Raw genomic sequence first — 22,821 nt, 5'->3', positions numbered from 1 at the left:
GACGTAGTTACACATGCGCAAATCACTTTGTTCTGAGGAATTATCCATCCTTTATGCCGTTTATACGTGGTCTCTTAAGTGGATTTTGTGTGGGATTTTGTCCGTCACAGACGTCATTTGCTGTGATGCGCATCGCACTGCGATGACCCTCTTTGTGCATCTCGATAACGTGCTATTTGGCGTGCTCTTCCTGTTTCTGCTTGCGCCGCCAGCCGATGGTTTTTCTTATGAAAATTTGCCCGCGGTTGCAATGGATTACAAGGTGCACATCGACGCCGGCAGGGAGGACTGTTACTATCAATATGTAAACCCCGGGGCGACATTCTACGTCAGCTTTCAGGTACCATCGGCTGTATATCTATCAAGTGACAAGCCGCAAATGATTCATTTTGGGTAATGAAAAAAATCGGGCACAAATATCAGAATACGACTCGCTTGGTTGACCATATGGTTGTGTGGAATTGGAGACACTTTCTCTTGGGGCTTGTATTTCAACTCGGAGAAACACGTAATTTACGAGTATTTGCTCTATTTTATTTCACGCAGATCACGCATGTTCGCAAACTTCACGATCGTTTATTTCCATAAAGAATTGTGATCTATTATATGGATTACATGCGCTCACTTGTTTCTTATATATTGTTCATTTGCTGCAGTGACAACTCAAAAAATTAAATTTTTAAAAATGTTTTGAATAAAAATTGTACATTTTTAAATGTGATTTTGATTTGATTAGTCTATTGATTGTAGAGAAAATATCATTAGTTTTTTACTGAATGTATCAAATTCTTATCAAACTTTTCTTTGCTCTAGAGATAAGCTCAAAAAGTTCAATTTTATGTAGTAGCAAGTAAACAATATGTTAGTAATTTTGTACTATAAAAGGTCTGAGAATTGATAATCTCAATTGTACACAAAAAATTATTTTGTATAGCTGCATTATCAGCAAAATCTTTTAAGAATTATTTATCAAAAATTGCCTTTGATAGCAGAATATATGGACTGTGAGATAAGTGTTACACAGGTTGCATTCAACAAAAAAAGCAGTTAAAGTTTTTTTTTGTTTTTGTCCTTAATTACTACTGGATCTAAATGTAAATATTACTCATTAATTTCAATACACCATTCAAATCACTGCAATTCATTTATATAAGCTATGTTCTGCATTTTTAAAAAATGTAAAACATAGCTTATATGAATGGTTGTAGCAAATTGCTTTTTGATTAATAACTCCTTTCCAAGAGCCATTTGTGAGATTATGTTACACATTTTCACAGTATCATAATACAAGGCAAACATGGAATTCTTTCATGGTATGTGTTGAATCAGTTTCAAAATAGCATGTATGTACCTATTTAATATCAATACAATATCACTTCGTGACCATGCACATGTATTTTGTTTATTTTCAGGGATCAAATATTATTTTACTATTAGCCTTTTTTTTTGAAAATCACAATTTTGGAGGATTTTAATATAAATAATGTATAAATATGATGCATACAACTGCAAGTTTATAATTGCAAGTTAATTCATTTCTGTGCAAAATACATATTATATTCATTTTTTACAAAGAAATCAATGAATCTGTGGATTGTGTTGAAATTAGTGAGCGGTAGTATATAAACTAATTGTATTAAAGTATCTTACAATAGTTGCAAAGCCTTTCTGTTGACCATAGATGCAATATGGTAGTATTGAAATAAAAAAACAATAATGAAATAAAAATAATTACTAGTGTTCTGATATCAATATTACTGATTCAAATTTGTTTTGTTTGTAGGTCTTGCGAGGTGGGGATGGAAAAGCTGGTTTTGCAGTAAGAAATCCAGAGGGGATTATAGTATATCCTTATCAATGGCGTACCAATGCCGACTATCAGGATCAATCGGTGAACGGTGGTTATTATAGTGTGTGCATTGATAATCAGTTTTCAAGATTTGCTGCAAAATTAATCAATTTGTATATCACAGTGATCAGGTAAGACGCTTACAATAAATTTAATAAAAATATGTAATGTGTAAAAGTTAAGTAAAACATCTATTATCCTATCATTAATTGTTAGGTATGATAAATGGCAGCAATATACACAGGAATTGGAAGAATTGAATCTTTCCGTTGAGAACTTTACGGTAAGCTTTTTCATAGATGTTGCAATTACATAAACATAAAAATTATATTATAAATAAAATTGTGATTTTTAATTATACAAAAAATTGTGCGCGTGTGCGCGTGTGCATGTGTGTGTATCGTTAATATTGATTTGCAGGGAATATTGAGAGCAATAATTTATGGACAAAATTTTTACAATATTCAGATTATCGTTTATTGTGTACACGCTTTTTCTTAATGATAGTTGTTGATGTTGTTGCGCAAATATTTTATATGGCAAAAAGCAATGACACCAACAATTATTGTTAAAAACAGAAAGCGTTTACAGACCAGAGATTTTCACGTAAACTCCGCGCCGTATATTCAGTCTTGAAACAAATCCTTAATTGAAATCAAAATGTGTAATGTCGTAAATTTAATTTAACAATTTATTTTTTTAATAATACTAGTGCTCATAAGCATTTTCAACCCTTAAACACACCGATTTCATAAAATACGTAAACACATTTTCAGGTCTGGGAGACTTTCAACTTTGAAAAGTTATAACTTTGGTTCTAATCAACATTTTTCAACAAACTTTTTCTACATGAAAATTCAAAATCTCAGAAATTTGACTGCATAATCGGCTTTGCCGAAAAATGATTTGTTAAGTTGTAAAAGAAAAACCATTAAGCAAAAATTAGAAATTGTTCAAAAATCTACTTTTTCTTTAAAAAATCATATCTCCGCAACAAAAAAACTTAAGAACTTTTAAATATGACATTTTAAAGCTAAAAAGTCATACTTAAAAAAAAAATTATGGTGTTGTCATTCTTTTTAGAAAGAATAATTATATAACAAAGAGAATATGAGGTATTTTTGGGTGTCTAAAAATCAACTTTTTTTAAAAAAATCATCTTTGCAACAAAAAACTTTTAAGAACTTTACAATACGACGTTTTAAAGCTAAAGAATCATACTTTCAAAAAAAATTATGTCACTACCATTTCTATTGAAAAATATACTTACGTAACAAGGCGAATATGAGGTATTTTTGATTAACTCAAGGTGTCTAAAGTTGAAAATTGATGTGTTTGATAATATATTTTGGACTCTACGCAAAAGTCCTCTTTTCCACGGCACTATAGTATTTTAACTTTAGACAGAGTAACATACGCGTACGGATCTGTTTGAACGTATTTTGTCCATTTTTTTACATAAGATTACTCACAAAAAAGTTTCACTCATACATTATATGGGTCCCATTGACCCTAATAAAACTTTGCTAGCGTGTCGTCCGAATTCTAGTTGACTAAAAAAAGTTGATCAACCATATCTATTAAAAGAGGAGATTCAAACTTTTTTTATGTTCTAGTCTGAATCTCCTATCTCATTCCGTCTTCACACAGCAAGTGTTTGAAACTTCATATGGGGTCTGAGATCCACTTATGTGTTTAAGGGTTAAACACTGTAAAGAATTTATTGTGAAAACTAACCTAGACTTGATGTTTTTCTAGTTACTGTAATAACATATTTGTTATTACAATAAATAACACAACCCTTGCTAATCAAATTGGTAAGATTCTTGAACATAATGTAGAGAGAATCCAGATTCAAATCCTGGATGAGGTATTATTTTTCGTAATTCTTTGCTAACAGTGTTTTAAGATGCTCCTGTGTACATCTATGTTTGTATATATATGTATGTACGAGTTTGTGCATATGGATAATCATATTAACAAAAAATATATATGTATATGTAAATATATAAAATAATACTCGTTGATATCAATTTTTTTGATGATTCTTGAAGAAAAAAATATACGTATCGCAGCGTTTATCAATTTGTTTTTAAGTTATAATCTTATTAAAATTTGAAAAATTGGATGGTTGCTCCGGCGAATCATGTTTGTATTTGCGGTTCGGAATTTTTCTTTAATATGTGTTTTGTAATTTTTTTATTCCATTTAAACACATAATACAATGATATAACAATGTTATAATTGCCTATAATATTACAATACATATCTACAAACCGAAAATTAATATAACTTTATAAAATAAACCTTTCAAATCTACAGTGATCCATCATTAAAATCTGTTTGCAAATAATTTTGTCATAATAATTATATATTTTTTATTGCATTTTTGTGTGGAGCAATGGCTCGGACTTACATTGAATAAAACAAATGATATCATACCGCACGCACATCTGTTGTTTCTAATTTCTTGCGGAAAGCATATTTGGTTCATATTTGAAAAAATGTGCTTTTTTGGAATTAATTTTGAGGCATACCATGCATATTCAATCATGACTGAAAATATTTGACGAGAGCTGTGAGTGAATTAAAGAGTGAATTCTAATTGCGTTCTCTGGGGATGAAAGTTGCCGATTTTCTTGTAAAACGTGTGTACAGTCTTGTGTCTGTTTTATAAAGTTCTTTGGAGTAAATATGTATTAGCTTTGCGATGTCTATTTCTTCCGCCAGGAAGATTTATCCTATCCTGACAAAATAAATAGACATCAATATATATTTATTTCGAAAGAGAATAGCCTAACCTAAAATACAGAAAAACTACTCGCGTCACTTTTCTCGCGTCGTCCGAAACAAAGGAATTTGGAGTGCATCTACGTTTCCACTCCCAATTCAATTTTCAATTTAAAATTCATAATTTGAAAACAAAGTCGCATGTTGATAAACGCTGCGATATATTTGTTTGTTCTCAAGGATCATAAAAAAGTGTGCGTGCGTGCGTGCGCGTGTATGCGTGTGTGTGTATAAAAGTTCATATAGTTACTAGTTACGTATATGTATATATTTTTTTTGTACTTAGAATTTACCTTGTTCATTAGTACATGTAATATACAGGATAGTTGAAATAATGTTTCAAACTGATATCTCAGGATCTATTGGGTAAAAATACATGATTTATATGGCGATTTTTTTCAATAGCCTTTTTTAAGTATGAAATTGAAATTGAAAATCCTCCCAAAGAGGTGACAGGGAGAGGGCAGCAATTTTGAAATTTCAAATAGTGTTCAATAAAAAATGACATCAATTTTACGTTAAAAATCAAGCAATTATTATTCTAAGTAATTTTTTTTTTAAATCACAAAATTAAAATTGCATTGAATCATGAAATGTAAAGATCTATCATACAATGATTTATAAATCTAGAAATAAAATATTTTTTGCTCTTTCTGCTGCCTTCTTGGAAGGGCTTTTTAAATTTAATTGTAACATATTTAAAAGTACTTATTGTAGATTTTTTAAATACAATCTTATATAAGTATACCTATATATTTATATAAGATTGTATTAAAAAAATCTCTCTCTCTCTCTCTCTCTATTTCTTATATAAATTATTTTATCTGTTTATTTTTATGTGGTTCCTGAGGTAACTAGTACTTTATTTGAACTATTCTGTGTATATCACTGAAATTCAATATTATACAGTATGTATTATATATTATATAACTGTTATATAGTATGTATTATATATTATATAACTGTTATGTAATATATAATAATGTATATTATAATATATGTATATGCACATAAAATTATATATTAAGAATTATATTATTATTTTTTTCTTTTTTAGAATACAATTGTGAATGTAGAGAAAAACATTAATGAGATGCTTCATACTCAACATTGGAGCAGGAGCAGAGAGGCAAGAGACTTAAATTTGCTGTTGGACAATAATTCTTATGTGCAAACGTGGTCAATCGCGCAGGTAGTCGTCATTACATTGACGACTATGATTCAAGTGTACTTCGTTAGGAAGTTATTTGATATAAAACCATCTGGGCATTCCAAGACACGTATTTAACACTGATGCATTACAGCCAGTTATTTGCTCGATAAGAGAGCAGCGTTCAATATGTATTGTGATAAACTTATTGTATCAATTGTTCTATATCATCAATTGATTAATGATATGGTATTAATCAGTTGACGGTATGAATCAATTAATCAATGTTTATTATTGATTAATCAATTGATAACGCGTTCATAATAGATAATGGCATAAATTATAACACATAAATGACTCCATTAATAAATTTTTAATTGCTGTTTTGCAGCAATATTTTATCAATTGATACATTTTTGCGTTATTTTTATGCCATTATAATCTTTATATGCAATGACTCTTTAGAAACTGTTTGAATCTTGAAAACATGAGATACAAAAAATTCAAAAATTTACTGGTTATAAATTTCTTGAGTAATATACATTTGAACAAAAAGCCTCAAATAAATGAAAAATTTTCCTGTTCGTGAAAACGTAATGAAGTATTCATATACATGAGATTTTGTATTTTCTATTAAAAGCATAATTTATGCTAATTAATACTATTTTTGATAATTTTTATAGATTTCTATTTCAGAATATTTTCTCTTTTTAATTGTCTATTAATAATAAAAGTTTAATAATATATGAGTTGAGTCTTTTATATATTATATAAGACTGTTTTGCAATTCGCATTTGTAGAAATTATATGTTCAATAGCCATTTTAACTTATTTCTACTTTTGTTTTTAATTTCATTCTTATGCTCGATCAAGTTGAACATATTTAAGAATAAAGAAGTATATGAAATAACGTTTATATTGTATTTGTATAAAAATATAATAAATAATGCATACTTTTGTTACAACATTCTTTCTTTCCATGCCTCTATATACAATATTCACTTAAAATATAAAATATATCATTATTTTTTTCATATTAAGGCTCGTGACTCCTCACCGCGGCCATATTGAAGTCGTGACGTCAGAAGCATGAAATTGTGTGAAATGACACGTAATTTTATCCGACGTGCCATTTCTAAATAAAGCCAATTTAGATAAAAGAGACTAATCAGATGGCTTTAAAACACTTGCAAAAATGGGTTAAGATTATCCTTTTTTCGCCTAACAGTCAGTAAATAGTCGTAAAAAGCATGTAAAGTGAAGCAATTCAAGCAGGAAAACACGGTTAAGCTAAAGTTTCCGACGTGCCATTTTTAAATAAAGACAATTTGGATAAAATATACTAATCAGATGGCTTTAAAACACTTGTAAAAATTGGTAAAGACTATCCTCTTTCGTTCGTCTAGCAGTAAGTAGTCGTAAGAAGGATGTGTGACGCTTATTCAGACAGGAAAACATGGATAGCTATTAAAAGGAATGAAAAATGTACTTTTCTGTATAAAATTCAAAACTTTACTTGCGGTCCATTTTTATGAATTTGGTAAATACGAGACGAGCCATATTTTTACAATACAACACATAATAACAAAATGACATGCACGACAACATCTCATCATCAATCTGTCACGTTTCACATCTATTAGTTCTAATTTTGTCCGTGACAGAATGTCACTACCGTCAACGCGGAGTTCTCGGCTGAGGAGTCAGGAGCCTTAATTTTTTGTATAGTTTCAATATATTACAGTAAAAAATTTTAGAAAATTGTTTTTCCGCTTTGAGAAGTAACATTGGCACATAGTTGATTGGAATATTCAATACTGAAATGTAGAAATCGCATATGTATTATATAAATAAATAATTCATTAACGCACGCAATCTGATAATATCTGAGTGATTCGAACTCATAATCAGATTATTTTAATTTTGTCAATGGATCCCTTGAATTTGTCTCGCTCTTCTTTGTTGTATTACGCTGTTGCTGAGTGCTAAGAGACGGTGCCGCTGTTTCAGATTTCGTGCACGCACGTGCTCCGATGCAACCTCCTTTGTGTGATTTGCCGGAAACCATCCTTGCTCACCGTCCAATAATTTTTCACCGTGATACCAACCATCTGCCATTTTCCTCAATACGTTTATTACGTCTCCTAGATAATAATGTTTAATAAATTATCAAAATGTTTTTTTTTCTCTATAAAATGTGTTAGTGGAAATATACAGGGTGTTTGATAATGGTTGTCCCCACGTTTTACCATAGGAACATGATTTATTGACGGATATATATTTCTAAAATATTATTATGTTAGAAATTACAAATGCGTGCTCCTTTTGTAAAACGTGGGAACAACCATTATCGAACACCCTGTATAACAATTACTGAATTGTTGAATATTGAAAGAGAAAACTATTTAAAAAATCGAATTTTGTGAAAAAGAATATCTGAGTTTTAAATTATTTTGAGATACTTTATAAATATTTATTTTAGATATTTCTAAGACCTAATAAATTCTTATTAAAAAAACCTAGTTTTTTTTCTTAAAACTACTGATAAAATTTCTGATTATATATATATATATATATATATATATATATACAGGGTGTCCCAGACCAATGTATAAAGATTATCACGATGAGGTAGAAGGGATCAAGATAAATGAAAAAGTCTAATACCATTTTGCGATATTTGTAATAATTTTTGAGTAATAAAATATTAAGGTCAGTCGAATAAGTGCGCGCGGAGAGACAAGCGGTCGCTCGTCAGAGCCGTAGGACCGCCCACTGCGGCTCGATTGTAGGTGACGGTAAGTGGCGCGCGGCGAGGGAAAGGATAGCTTGGCACCGCACCGTGTCGAGCCGGGCGGTCTTAGGCGACCAACTGTTTGCCTCTCCGCTCGCTCTTATTCGGCTGACTTTAATATTTTATTACACGAAAATTATTGCAAATATTGCAAACTGTTATTAAACTTTTTGATTTATCTTGATCCCTTCTACCTTATTGTAGTAATATTTATACATTGGTCTGGGACACCCTGTATATACAGGGTGTCCGTCCATAAATGTCCGAGCAAATATCTCGTAACTGGTTGAAGTTAGAAGAAAGTTTAATAAGGAAAATTTACATGGTTTTTAGTCGGCTACAAAATGCACGTAAAGAAATTTTTTTTACTAGTCACCTTTTTGAGTTATGAAGGTCAATGTAGGTTTTTTAAATGGGTACCTATAATTTTTTTTGCATATTTACATAGTAGAGGTAATTTTCAATCAAAATTATATTAGGAAAAAAATTGCTACGACGCATCGTTTACGAGATAATCGGCATGCAAAGTATTAAAGTAATAATTTGGATCGAGTATTGTTGAACAAATTTGGAATATCAAATAGGTTGAGAAAGTAAACATTATTTTTTCATGAAATATTTATTAACAAATTAATTAAGAAATGGTTCGAAATTGTTACCATCATGATCGATACAGCATTCAACGCGTTTTATAATGTTTCTTATTGTTAACTGCAGCATTTCTGTTGTAATACTTTCAACAGCTCTAGTGATTTTATGTCGTAAATCTTCTTCATTTTCAGGAATAGTTACATAAACAATATCCTTAATATACCCCCAAAGGAAAAAATCGCAAGGTGTGAAGTCCGGAGATCTCGGTGGCCATCGTACAGGACCATTAGTACCCATCCAACAATTAGGAAATCTATTATTTAAAAAGTTAATTACAGCACGTGTATTGTGTGCTGGAGCACCATCTTGTTGAAAAATAATATTTCGAAAAACTGATAATGGAAGATCGCGTAAATAATCTGAGAAAGTTGTTTGCAAGAATTCCAAGTATTTGTCACCATTAAGATGACCATGGAAAAAGAAAGGTCCAATAATTTTTGTTCCGATGATTCCGCACCATACGTTCACCGAAAATCTGCGTTGGAAACCTTTATCTCTTTTCGCATGTGGATTCACATCGGACCAAGTATGCACGTTATGTCGATTTTCCATACCACAATTGGAAAAACAAGATTCATCAGACCATAATATTTTATTAAGAAAACCAAACCAGTCAGTGCGATAATTAACTCGAAGCCAGTGGCAGAACATTAATCGGCGATCTGCATCTCCTTCATGTAAAGCTTGTACAAAATTATCACGAAACGGTTTGAATTTGAATTTTTTTAGTACAGCGTGTACGTAACTTTTCGATAATTCTAAATTACGTGCTACTGTTCTTGTGGATGTACGTCTGTTTTCAATAAAACTTAATAGCACACTTGTCTCTTTTTCTTCATCTGTTTTGATTGTACGTCGTTGTCTTGTTAGCGATCCTGTTTGACGCAATTGATCTTCAATTCGTCGAAATGTACGATTATTTGGTATTCTTCGTTCTGGATATTTTTGTTGATAAAGTAATCGTGCTTCATTTTCATTACGCATACTTAAATACCAGATCTCGAGCATATCACACTTTTCCGTAATTGTAAACATTGTTCTCACGCGCTCGTATGTAGACGATTGACTAACAGACTCATACTACCCTGTAATTCATATTACGTGCTATACAAATACTTTATTTACAAATCAAACAGTCGTGTATTTTGAAAAGTTGAAGGTCAGCGATCCTGTTCGATATAACAGACTTCATACGAGCGCGTGAGAACAATGTTTACAATTACGGAAAAGTGTGATATGCTCGAGATGTGGTATTACAACAGAAGTTGGGGGTATATTAAGGATATTGTTTATGCAACTATTCCTGAAAATGAAGAAGATTTACGACATAAAATCACTAGAGCTGTTGAAAGTATTACAACAGAAATGCTGCAGTTAACAATAAGAAACATTATAAAACGCGTTGAATGCTGTATCGATCATGATGGTAACAATTTCGAACCATTTCTTAATTAATTTGTTAATAAATATTTCATGAAAAAACAATGTTTACTTTCTCAACCTATTTGATATTCCAAATTTGTTCAACAATACTCGATCCAAATTATTACTTTAATACTTTGCATGCCGATTATCTCGTAAACGATGCGTCGTAGCAATTTTTTTCCTAATATAATTTTGATTGAAAATTACCTCTACTATGTAAATATGCAAAAAAAATTATAGGTACCCATTTAAAAAACCTACATTGACCTTCATAACTCAAAAAGGTGACTAGTAAAAAAAATTTCTTTACGTGCATTTTGTAGCCGACTAAAAACCATGTAAATTTTCCTTATTAAACTTTCTTCTAACTTCAACCAGTTACGAGATATTTGCTCGGACATTTATGGACGGACACCCTGTATATATATATATATATATATATATATATATTATATATATAAAATTTATATATAAGATGTCAGAAAACTAAAACTTATTCTCTCGTAGGTTGATAGAGCAAGTCATACTGACAAGAAAAGTCCTTTATCATTTTTCATTATTCGCAATACTTATCGAAATAAAAATTAATAAAGTTTGTCAAATGAGCGCTTATTTTTCCTACCCACCGCAGAGACCGTCCGTCCGTCGCCAAACTATAGGCAGCCGCGGCAGGAGGCGCGGTGAGAAGGTAGAAGCAGCAATGGCTGTCTTACCCGCCTGATTAAAGGGGACCCGGGTGATTAAAAATAACATTAGTCTCGTTACATATTCGTAATTAAATTCTGAGACAATTTTTCCTTTGGCAAAAATTTATCCAAAGCTTACTTTTCAAATTATAAGAAGAATTAGCGTATGACGGGTCGGATACAAGTGGTAAACAGGGGCGGCGCGACTCATTGTTACACGCGGGTGTTTCCTTGAGGCGCTTGCAGCGGGCAAATGACTGACAACAGTACACGGATAATACATTCCTATTCATTTTCTCTCTCTCTCTCTCTCTCTCTCTCTCTCTCTCTCTCTCTCTCTGTTACGAATGATAAATATGCATTTGCAACATTTTTCTAATAAATTGTATTGATGTAAATTGTATTAATTAATATTTTCATTTTGAATTGCCGTGTTTTGACTTTTGAATTGCCGCGTTTTGTACCCACACAGCACGGAATATCATCAGAATATTGTAAAATATTTCAAATGTTTTTTACAGAATATCTTATTTGAAATATTTCTGTAAACTTGTAAAGCAGGCATGGCCCACAAACTATAGTTCGAGCTTCTCCGCTTCCCCTTCCACACGCGCGAGTCACGTGCACATACTGTAGCATAGTAGGGACCGAGAGCGGTCGTATGGAGGGGATAGGTGGATCGCAAAGTCAGAAGGAAAGACGGGAAGAAGCAACCGTGCGAAGAGGGAGCATGTTCTCCTCTTCGCATGCTTCATGGGCGCCCACGGGGCCATGCCTGTTGTAAAGATATTACAAATAGGATATTTTATTTGAAATATTCTATAAACATTCAATTTAAAATATTACATTTGCAATATTCTCTTAATATTCTGGAGACATTTCGCTTTAAATCTTTCTAAACGTTTCATATAAAATAGTCTGGCGATATTCTATTTGAAATGTTTTAGAATGTTGCGAATTAAATATTTTTGAGACATTCTACTTTAAATATTACATTCGCAATATTCTTTTAATATTTTGGAAACATTTCGCTTTAAATCATTCCGAACGTTTTATATAAAATAGTCTGGCGACATTCTATTTGAAATGTTTCAGAATGTTGCGAATTAAATATTTTAGAGACATTCTATTTTAAATATTATATTCGCAATATTCTCTTAATATTTTGGAGACGTTTTGTTTCAAATCTTTCCGAATATTTCATGCGCCACCATTAGGCGGCCACGCCGCGGGGGATCTTCTCGTGAGTGGAATGCGGCCACAGGCGTTACATCTAGGCGCCATCGCGACCGACTCACCAGCTCACACTTCAGTGAGAATCTTAATTAAAAGCTGCTTGTTGTAACTTGTAACCTCGAGACGAATACTCGTTCTCATTTTTTTTTAAATGTGACGTGTGTAGAATAGTGTTCCACATAAAATTTTACATTTTTACAATATGCCGTCAATATGCTGTTAAACGCGGATAGCAAACCGATGGCAACAGTTGCTATCATGTTACTATCATACGTGTGTTTATTACCTTATTAAAAATTATAAAAGTATAAGATTCGTATAAGGTAAACCCCATTCCGTATATGTAATGCCTATTTCGAAAAACACATTCAGAACTATAAACATTTTTTCTAGTGTTCTAAAATAAATTTGCGGCAGGCATGAGACATTCTACTGACATCGTCAGAATATCTCTGAGATATTCACCAAAATATTTCAAATTTCAAATGTAATATTTTAGCGACATTCTGAAGACATTCTGTGCATATATTTTTAGAATATTACATAATATCTCCAGAATATTGCCAAGTGTGGACATTAGACATTCTGATGATGTCGTCAAAATATCTCTGAGATATTCAGCAAAATATTTCAAATTTTACATGTAATATTCTAGCAATATTCTGAAGACATTCTGTGCTGTGTGGGGTAGGTTATGCACCGTCCCTCTATTCCTAAGTCCGTGATTCTTATCAATGTGTACTGTTGTGATTTAATTTATACTTGATTGTGTTTATAAGTATTAAGGGGGAACACCACGGTGACGGTTTCAAAAAATCGATTTTTTTTTGCATTTTTGTGATGTTTGGAGTCTTAAAAATATGTCCCTATAATATTATGGTGAAATTCGTAACGGAACTATAGTAAATATGTCATAGAGTAGAACTTGGTCAGATGCCGCTAGTAGAACCGGCCGCGCGCTACCTGAAAAGATTCGGCAGTCCCCTTGATCTATCTGTAGGGAGTTTTACCGGTATTCTTTTGTTGTCTACGTGCTTGAGTTCTGTTGTATAGTATGTACATATGTTTTTGTGACGACCGTTAAGCGTGTAAAAGTAGTCTTTCGGCAACCTTCGAGGCGCAAGGTTCGTAGCAAACGTTGATTTGAAAATCTAAAAGTTATTTGGTTATTTATTTAGTTTATTAGAGATATTCATTTTATGTTAAAGATGGATCGAAAAGGCAAGAAACAATCTAATCCGAAACCAACTAAAGACGGCAAAAAATTGAAACGTCCTCTGAATCGATTTGAAATAGAACAAAATGTAGGCGACAAAAGCACGTCATCCAAAAAATTGAAAACCGTTGATAAGGATATTGATATTGATCCAACAATATCATATATAGAATTTTAAATTTTTTCTCGGTTTTTCCCGTTATGGCAGGATTTCTGTGTTGCAAAACGTGTGGAAGTGAGATAGAATTTCACGAAACAAGTAAACGTGGCCTCGGATTTAAATTAGTTATCAAATGTAAAGAATGTGATCCGAAATACATCGAATCGTGTCCTCTTATTTCTAATGCATATGAAATAAACAAAAGATTTATATTTACAATGAGGTTATTGGGAATCGGATTGAATGGAGCAGAAAAGTTTTGCGGACTAATGGATTTGCCTCGACCTATCTTCCGTTCCTTCTATGACTCTCTCGTGAAACAAATTCGCACTGCTGCAAAATCGATTTGTAATATTTCATTAAAATCTAGTGCACAAGAGGAAAAAATGAAAACTGCAGAAGCATTAAATGTTCAAGAGACTACAGAAATTACAGTATCTGGTGACGGAAGCTGGAAAAAAAGGGGCTTTAGTTCGTTGTTCGGCGTTTCATCTCTGATCGGTTATTATACAAGTAAAGTGCTCGATATAAGTGTAAAATCTTCCTTTTGTAAAGCCTGCACTTTTTGGGAAAAACGAAGCAATACTGTAGAAGAGTGATTACAATCTCATACAGATGAATGCACGGCAAATCATGAAGGCTCCTCTGGAAAAATGGAAGTCGATGGAATTCGCGAAATGTTTCTAAGATCCGAAGATCTTCACAATGTTCGATATATAAATTATATTGGAGACGGTGACAGCAAAACTTACAAAGCAATCGTCGATTCGGTTCCGTATCCTGTTACAAAAAAAGAGTGCATTAACCACGTACAAAAAAGAATGGGCGCAAGGCTACGTAAATGTAAAAAAGAAAATAAAGGACTAGGAGGTAAAGGAAAACTTACAGCGAAATTAATTGATGATTTAAGTACTTTTTACGGACTAGCTATTCGCAGACATCAAAATTCTGTGGATGAAATGTATAAAGCAATTTGGTCTACTCTGTATCACAAGAGTTCATCTGACGACAATCCGAAACATGATTATTGCCCGGAGGGGCCAAATTCTTGGTGCACTTGGCAGCGAGCAAAAGCTGTACGACAAAGCGATTATACACACAAAACACCGCTTCCTGATGTAGTCATTGATGCAATCACTCCCATTTATAAAGATTTGAGTGATAAAAGGTTACTTGAAAAATGCTTGGGAGGTTTTACTCAAAATAATAATGAGAGTTTTAACAACATGATTTGGAGCATCGATCCAAAATCAAGTGGAGGTATAGTCGTAGAAATCGCTGCAAGCATCGCTGTTTGTATTTTTAATGATGGATACACCGATGTATTAAAAATAATGGAGCTGCTGGGAATTAGAATTGGACTGTCAGCATCACAATTTCGCGACTACAAGGACGATCAACGGCTTTCACTTGCAGACCTCCGAACGCGACGCGTGAGGAAAGATTGCGAAGAAAGCAAAGCAGAAACGAAGCCGAAGAACTAGCTATTGCTTCAGAAGGCACTTCATATGCACCCGGATTGGACGCACTTTGGTTCGTTACAAAATTTTATCGTTTTATATGAACCAATTAGTTGTAAAACTTTAAACGCGTTTTTCTCGAAACCACGTTTTCGTAACTGGGCGCTCTCATATCTCGGCCAATTTTTATCCGAATAACTTGAAATTTGGACAGAATGTTTACAACAAAATTGTCTTTAGTTGTACGTACGGATTTTTCAATCGGATTATTAGTTTTTGAAAAACAATTAAAGAAGTAACGAATTTTTGTCGAAAAATCGAAAACTTTTTTTTTAAACAGTGCCATTTTGTCAAAAATTATTTTATCAAAAAATCCGTACGTGCAACTAAAACTACATTCATATACTTTAAATCAAAATTTAAAAAATTTATTTCAGAGCTCCCGTTCAGATGCAGCACGAGCGCCCGTGCACCCATGTTTTTTCAGACGAGGTGCACATCAATCACCATAGTTATTATAAATATGAATATTATTTTATGAAATTTTTTTTGTAACATAATATAAGTATGTACTTTTAACATATATAGTTTATAAATTAAACAAACTATTAGATAATGAAAAAAAAATTCACGAAAATAGCTTTTTTTTTCGGCCGTCACCCTGGTGTTCCCCCTTAACAATCATGTGTAATGAACACCTAAATGCGATGCATGTGCTGGAACGCGCCTAACCTTTTTAGGGAAGGCATTAATGACCGCTTGTGTACTATTTATGTGTTTCCTTTCTTACGAGAAATAAAATGCCATAGCAGCCACTAAGTGACGGTTTTGTGTACTACTATACGCAGAGAAAAATGTACCTCCGTAAAGTTGGCACTCGACTTTTACGAAATCAGATTTCAAAATGTGTTTCTTGTAAGATTTTGTCTATACATGATTTTAGTAAACATTATTTTGTTTGTAGTTAAAAAATAAATATATGATTTGTTTTAAAAAAACAGTAAGGAATTTAATAGCTACATCTCAAATGGCATCAGATTTTAATCTGAAATTGTTTGTAGTTCTTTGTTGTTCAAGAATTTTTGTTTATAGTTTAAAAATAAGATGTTATTGGTTTAAAAAAAAAAACAGTTGGGAATTATTTTATAACTGCAGTACAAATGACATTACATTTCTATATAAAATTGTTTGTAGTTGTTTGTAGCACTAAAATTTTTGTTTGTAGTTAAAAAATATGGTTATAGTAGACTTTTAAATAATAGCTAGGTGTTAAATTTATCTGTTTGTATAAAAGTTTTTTAAAAATCGATAACTTATTTGTAAATAACAAACAAAAATTTTTAAACTACAAACGATTTTATAAAAAGGTATGATGCCATTTATGCTGGTTAAAAAATAATTCAACTGTTCTTTGAACATTGATAATATACTTATTTTTAAACTACAAATAAAAATTTTTAAACTACAAACAACTACAAACAAAAAATTTTTAACAAACAATTACAAACGATTTTTAATGATAATATAAGGTAATTTTTTCTGATTATAAATTAATACTTTGCTGTTATTCAAAAGTCGATTATAAGCATAACTTTTAACAACAAAAAAATTGTAGTACTACAAATAACTACAAACAATTTTATATAAAAGTGTTATGTCATTTGTGCTGTAGTTATGAAATAATTCCTAACTGTTTTTTAAATATTGATAACATATTTATTTTTAAACTATTGGGATTTTAACTCGTGTCCAATATGACTGCCTCAATAAGGTTTTTTTACGTCTATGTTCACACTACACACTCAAATATGAGAGTGTAGTATGAACACAGATGTAAAATAACCTTATTAAGGCGGCCATAGTTAAAATCCCAATAAACAAAAATTGTTGAACTACAAACGACTACAAACGAAACCTTTTGAACTACAAATAACTGGAAACAATTTTATACAGAAGTGTGATGCCAGTTGTGCTGTAGTTATTAAATAATTCCTTGTTGTTTTTTTATAAACTGATGACATATTTATTTTTCAACTGCAAACAAAAATTTTTGAACTACAAACAACTACAAACGAAAACTCTTAAACTACAAACTATAAACGCTTTGTAATGACGATATGATGGAATTTTTTTTTATTATAAATTAATATCTAGCTGTTATTTAAAAGTCAATTATAAGCATATTTTTTAAATACAAAAATTTTGGTATTACAAACAACTAGAAACAATTTTATATAGAAATGTGATGTCATTGTGCTGCAGCTATAAAATAACTTCCAACTATTTTTTAAAGATCAATAACATACTCGTTTTTAAACTATAAACAGAAATTCTTGAACTACAAACAACTACAAATTCGACTTCAGATTAAAATCTGATGCCATTTTAGATGTAGCTATTAAATAATTCCTTACTGTTTTTTAAAAACCAATAATATATTTATTTTTTAACTACAAACAAAATAATATTTACTACAATCATCTATAGACAAAATCCTACAAGAAACATACTTTGAAATTTGATTTTGTAAAAGTCGGGTGCCAACTTCACGGAGGTGAAAAAAGTATGTGATATTTGTGATTATAATTGCATGGTTAAGAAAATAACTATTAGGGATGCATCGGATAGTGATTTTTACCGGATAGCCGGATACCGCGATAGTATTGCCCAACTGTAATACATTATTCTACGTAACGTCTTTACAATTACGTGTTAAATTTAATTATATTAAATGAAAAACATCATTCTTTAAAAAGTAAAATATTATTTACCTTTAAAATATAAATTATAATACAAAAGAAAATTCAACAAATACAGCTAATTAATTGAAACATTCAAATTATTTAGTTACGTCGCAACGACATGCAAAAGACATATTTTCGGCGACTTTGTGACCAAAACAGCAAGTCTCTGTTTCACATTTTTTGTCTCCTGTTCAACGAGAAATGATGATAAAATCAATGTTAAATCGGCATTAAAACGATGATTTCGATATTGAATCGATGTCGATTCAACAATGATTTGATGAATTATTTTTCGCCGGATGGACTGCATTCAGAAACATCAGAGATATCATTTTAATCTTGTTGTTCACCACATGTTAAACAACGATAAAATGATATCTGGGTGCACCTGGGCGACGTTTCTGAATGCAGCCTTGTACATCACATGTAATATATTACCTGGCTGTAACGACAACTCGTCTGGTTGATTCGGCGAATATGGGTATTTGGCCATCACTTGTGGACAATCCCAAGATTCATATAATGTTTCTCCAACTAAACCTCGTTTAGGCGGTGAGACAGCCTCCAGCCATCGTTCTCGTTCTGTATTATTCTCACACGTTAAGATATATTCTATGTGGCGACCGCAATAATTCTCCAGAAAAGTCAATATCATAGCATTTCGTCCAGCAAATGGCGTTTCTTCGGAAGCTGATTCTAGGGCTAGAAGATTTCGTTTGCATGCGTCTGTGACGGTATAGCATTCGTCATGAGCACTGCAAAGTATTTTATTTTAAATTTCGTTCTTATCAATAAAAGTATTTTTAAAGAAGAAATATAGAAAAGATATTAATTACATGATTAAGAGAAGGTAGTGGATTAAAAACTTTGAAAAATTGACTTTTTGTTTATTAGTATTTTTTTAAAGTATTAAAAATTATTTATTGTTTATTATTTTTTTCTAATGGTTAATTGTTGTGTAAAGGAGTTAAGGCAGTTCCAATTGTTAGAGAATATTCTAAACGCATTTTTTTTTCGAAACAGTAATTCAAAATCGGTTATCGCGATATCAAAAACTATTCAATCGATTTGGCTAAAATTTTTACAGCATTTTTTTTATTATCTGATCTCTTTAATCCTTTTAGAAAAGAAAAAGTTTACATGGATAAAATTCAAGAATCTTCTTTACGATTCTTATAGCATTTCTGCTTTCAGAATATTTTTGCAAATACTATTATGTTACGGTAATGACGCGTTTTAATAAGCATGATCCGTCCCAATAGCTGTTGGAGCTATTATTCATAATAAATTTGAACAAAATTTTAAATATAAATAAAAGTACATTATAGGGGAACCTGGGGCATAATAAACCTACGGGGTTTAATGGGGCATAGTCAACGACTTTTCACAGAGATGCTACTATGTAATGAAATGTTAAGCAATAATTATTATTAAATGTATCTTACCATATGCTGTTTTCAGTTTTTATATTATTTTTAACATAAAGTTGTTAGAAATTATTTAATATAGAGGAAAAGAGGGTATTATGGCTACTGTCGACAATACGGCTACTTCTATTATTTCCGTTATTAGGTGACATATTCTAATAATTGTTTATAGAATTATTTGTTTAGTAGCCTGCCGTTTTTTTAGTGATGCTAATATGCTTATACATAATGACTGACAATTGTTATAAGGCATTTTTACTTTTGAGCACTTTTAAACTTTTTCAAGGTACATTTTTAACTTTTAATTATATACACTTCCTTATTATTCTTAAACTTGTGTGTATTATCACATGAAGGTACATACAATCGAGTGTTTTTTTGTTATTTAACTTTTTATTCGGCCGTAAACATTTCGAGTTATACAAAGTTAAAACAATAACATGAAATTTTGTTAATATGGTTTTTCAAGCGAAATTTTTATATCGAAATATTTCTTCGATAATTCGATTGTCATTCTAAAGAGCGGTGGTTAGAAATATTAGAGACATCATTTTATGTTTGTTTTTTAATGTTAAACAGGGATAAAATGATATTTTTAATGAAATTTCTAATGGTATTTCTAAAGCTTTTGAATGCAGGAAAATTCTAAATCAAGAAAATTCTAAATCAGGAAAATTCTAAACAATGAAAAATTAAAAATATATAATTTTGTAAAAAGGTACTGTGTTTCTTATAAAATAAACTAATTTTTTGAAATTATTTTTATGGATAGCCATATTACAACTTTTTTTCTTTTACCGATTATGCAGTGCATTAGATTTTTATAAATCACGTCCTAAATAATAAATATTTCATTACTTTGAGTCTAGAATCTGTCAAACAACACTCTGATGAATGTAATCATTCAAGTTTCAATAGAAAATATTAATTATATACAAAGTTATTTAATAAAATGAAAATGGGTACCATATTACCCTCTTCTCCTCTATTTATTGTGCTTTCCGCAATTGAGTTGGAGTTTTTAAGATACATTTGCATTAGGTAAACAATAATAAAATTCTTTTGTTTATTACCGCAAGTACATTTATGTTATGAAATGATCTTTTCTTTATATTTTAATAAAATATTTATACAAATATATTTATTCTCTGTGATGTTTTATATTATTAAAGTAAATTTATACACTTCAAGGATAACGGGCACTAGGAACACGGGGCAAAATAGGGCACGTACAGCTGCGCCGTGGTACTATACGCTGGCGGCATACATTAGTCGCAAATAAAAATGTATATATACATTATGTTTTGCATTAAATTTTATATAATATATAATTATAGACGTTATGAAATTTCAATTTTTATTAATGTTTTAATAATAGTAATATAATGTATCAAGAAAATGATTAATAAAATATATACAGGGTGTCTCATTTTAAGAGGGCATTTTGAATACCTATATCTTTAGTGCTCTAGTATCACAAATTAAATTACTAACCAACTTAATAATGTTGATAATGTTAATAATTTTATAAGCAAGATTATATTTAATAAAGAAAGAAAACTTGTTATTTGATTCATTACTTTTTCCTGAAAAAACAGCTATTTTTAGTGCGTTTAAAGTTCAAATTGTATTAACTTCCTTTGTATCTACACAGTACTTTATCCAAGGGATGTCGCGCAGACATTGCGATATTTATACAACGTGGATATGATGACGTCCGGGCAACGTCCTTTGCATGTAATGTCCTGTATGTGTGTACTGTTGAATCTTTAAAGATCTTTAAAGAATTTGTTTTTGTTTTAGCCGCATGAATTAATTGGTGTGAATAAAGCACATTCTTTTTTAAAAAAAATATATGATTACGTATTGTAAATTGCATAATTTTTTAAACAAGCAATTATATATGTAACGAATAAATACAATTATATTAAATGATATCTTACTTGGATTTCAATTTTGTGACTAGAAGATAATCAGTAAGTAGTAGAAGGTAAAGTGGCGTTTTAGTGAACTTTTTTCCGAATGTGAGCTTATATTCAGTGTCCGTCTTTGTCGACAATTGCACGACTGATCCACTTCTAACTAATTGCTTGCCTCTTAGCATGATTGGTTTAATTTTCGAAGTATATTCCAGTTTCCTATAATTAAATAAATACATGTTTAGTTATTTCAAGTGATACAAAAAAATGAATATATTAAGTAATAATAGTATATTATACCTTGCCAAAGTTTCCATTTCGGCTTCTTGAACAGCAGCTCGCGCACCTTCGTTGCATTCAGCAACGACATTGCTCAAAGTTGATAAAACCTTCTCCCAAGACATTCTGTCCGAATTTCCCATCGATAATTTAGAAAGAATAGCGTCAGCTAATAAGGGTAACCTACGCAGAATTACATAAATAATTCTTATACATCTTATTCGTATTTTTGAGATATAAATTTAATAATGTTTCTGAAAGTTTCGAATAAGGTTTTATAATAATACACATTTTTCCAAAGTTTTACAAACAGTTCCGAAATCTGTTCTGAACCGAAACAAATTTGTAATTGAAATTTGATGTTTCAATCTGTACATCAACTTCAAGTTCTATCCAAATAAATCTGAAACGGTCATTTAATTCTTTTTAATTCAAGAGTCCAAACAAACTCAAAACTTATCTTGATAATGTTTTCAATCTTCAATCCGTAAGTCCAATCTAAACGAATCCAAGGCTTGTTTCAATCCTTAATCCGTGTCGTTCTCGAATTATAATCGGAATGAATAATCCGGTAACAATCCAAAAAAAACTTTCTAACTATATTTTATTCTGTCTCTTTTTCCTTTTTTTTTCTATTCGCCTGAATCAATTTTTATCCGAATCTTTCCAATACTTTTACCAGAGGTTTACACATTACCAAATAAACTATTTAAATAAACTTCAGATAAATTGGAATTTACTTAAAATGGTTTGATAACCATTGATAACAAATATTGATACTGTACACACCTTGTAATACGCTGCATCGGTAGCATTAGAAAGGAATGTAGAGATAGATTTTGACATGCCGGTTGCATCTCTATGCGTTTTATAGTCTCCAAGAATTTTACACCTCTTCGAGCTCTGCAATGGAAAGAGTACAATAATTAGATCTCAATATAATATATGTCTATTAGAGGTGTGCAAATTATAATTTGAATTCGAATTCGAGTTGCATCTCATAAGTACAGTACAGGGTCGATCTGGATAGGAGAG

At 31.0% G+C, this 22,821-nt stretch overlaps 2 protein-coding genes across 2 annotated transcripts in view; one reads left to right on the top strand and one right to left on the bottom strand.

The window, feature by feature from the left end:
* On the top strand, positions 1–6,754 carry LOC105205650 (transmembrane emp24 domain-containing protein 5). Its single transcript, XM_011175074.3, has 4 exons — positions 1–340; positions 1,784–1,980; positions 2,066–2,132; positions 5,697–6,754. Exons 1-4 carry the CDS (start codon positions 14–16, stop codon positions 5,925–5,927), a joined length of 822 nt encoding a protein of 273 aa, XP_011173376.2. The 5' UTR covers positions 1–13; the 3' UTR covers positions 5,928–6,754.
* Positions 6,755–7,517: 763 nt separating this feature from the next.
* LOC105205641 overlaps positions 7,518–22,821 on the bottom strand; it is an 87,208-nt gene continuing 71,904 nt past the window's right edge. Inside the window, exons 11-15 of the mRNA XM_011175063.3 lie at positions 22,576–22,689; positions 21,808–21,969; positions 21,532–21,726; positions 18,600–18,916; positions 7,518–7,933 (exon numbers count right to left, since the gene is read on the bottom strand). Of these exons, the coding sequence (XP_011173365.2) occupies positions 7,716–7,933; positions 18,600–18,916; positions 21,532–21,726; positions 21,808–21,969; positions 22,576–22,689 (1,006 nt within the window). The 3' untranslated portion in view covers positions 7,518–7,715. The remainder of the gene's footprint in view (positions 7,934–18,599; positions 18,917–21,531; positions 21,727–21,807; positions 21,970–22,575; positions 22,690–22,821) is intronic.

Source organism: Solenopsis invicta, chromosome 1, assembly GCF_016802725.1.
Source record: "Solenopsis invicta isolate M01_SB chromosome 1, UNIL_Sinv_3.0, whole genome shotgun sequence".
Lineage (NCBI taxonomy): Eukaryota > Metazoa > Arthropoda > Insecta > Hymenoptera > Formicidae > Solenopsis > Solenopsis invicta.
This window is presented reverse-complemented; position numbering and strand designations above follow the sequence as displayed.

Excerpts from the sequence above, each read along its gene's own strand:
- LOC105205650 (XM_011175074.3), top strand. The coding sequence starts at position 14 with ATGCGCAAATCACTTTGTTCTGAGGAATTATCCATCCTTTATGCCGTT. Across the intron at positions 341-1,783 it reads CATTCTACGTCAGCTTTCAG|GTCTTGCGAGGTGGGGATGG; the intron begins GTACCATCGGCT and ends TTTTGTTTGTAG. Across the intron at positions 1,981-2,065 it reads TTGTATATCACAGTGATCAG|GTATGATAAATGGCAGCAAT; the intron begins GTAAGACGCTTA and ends ATTAATTGTTAG.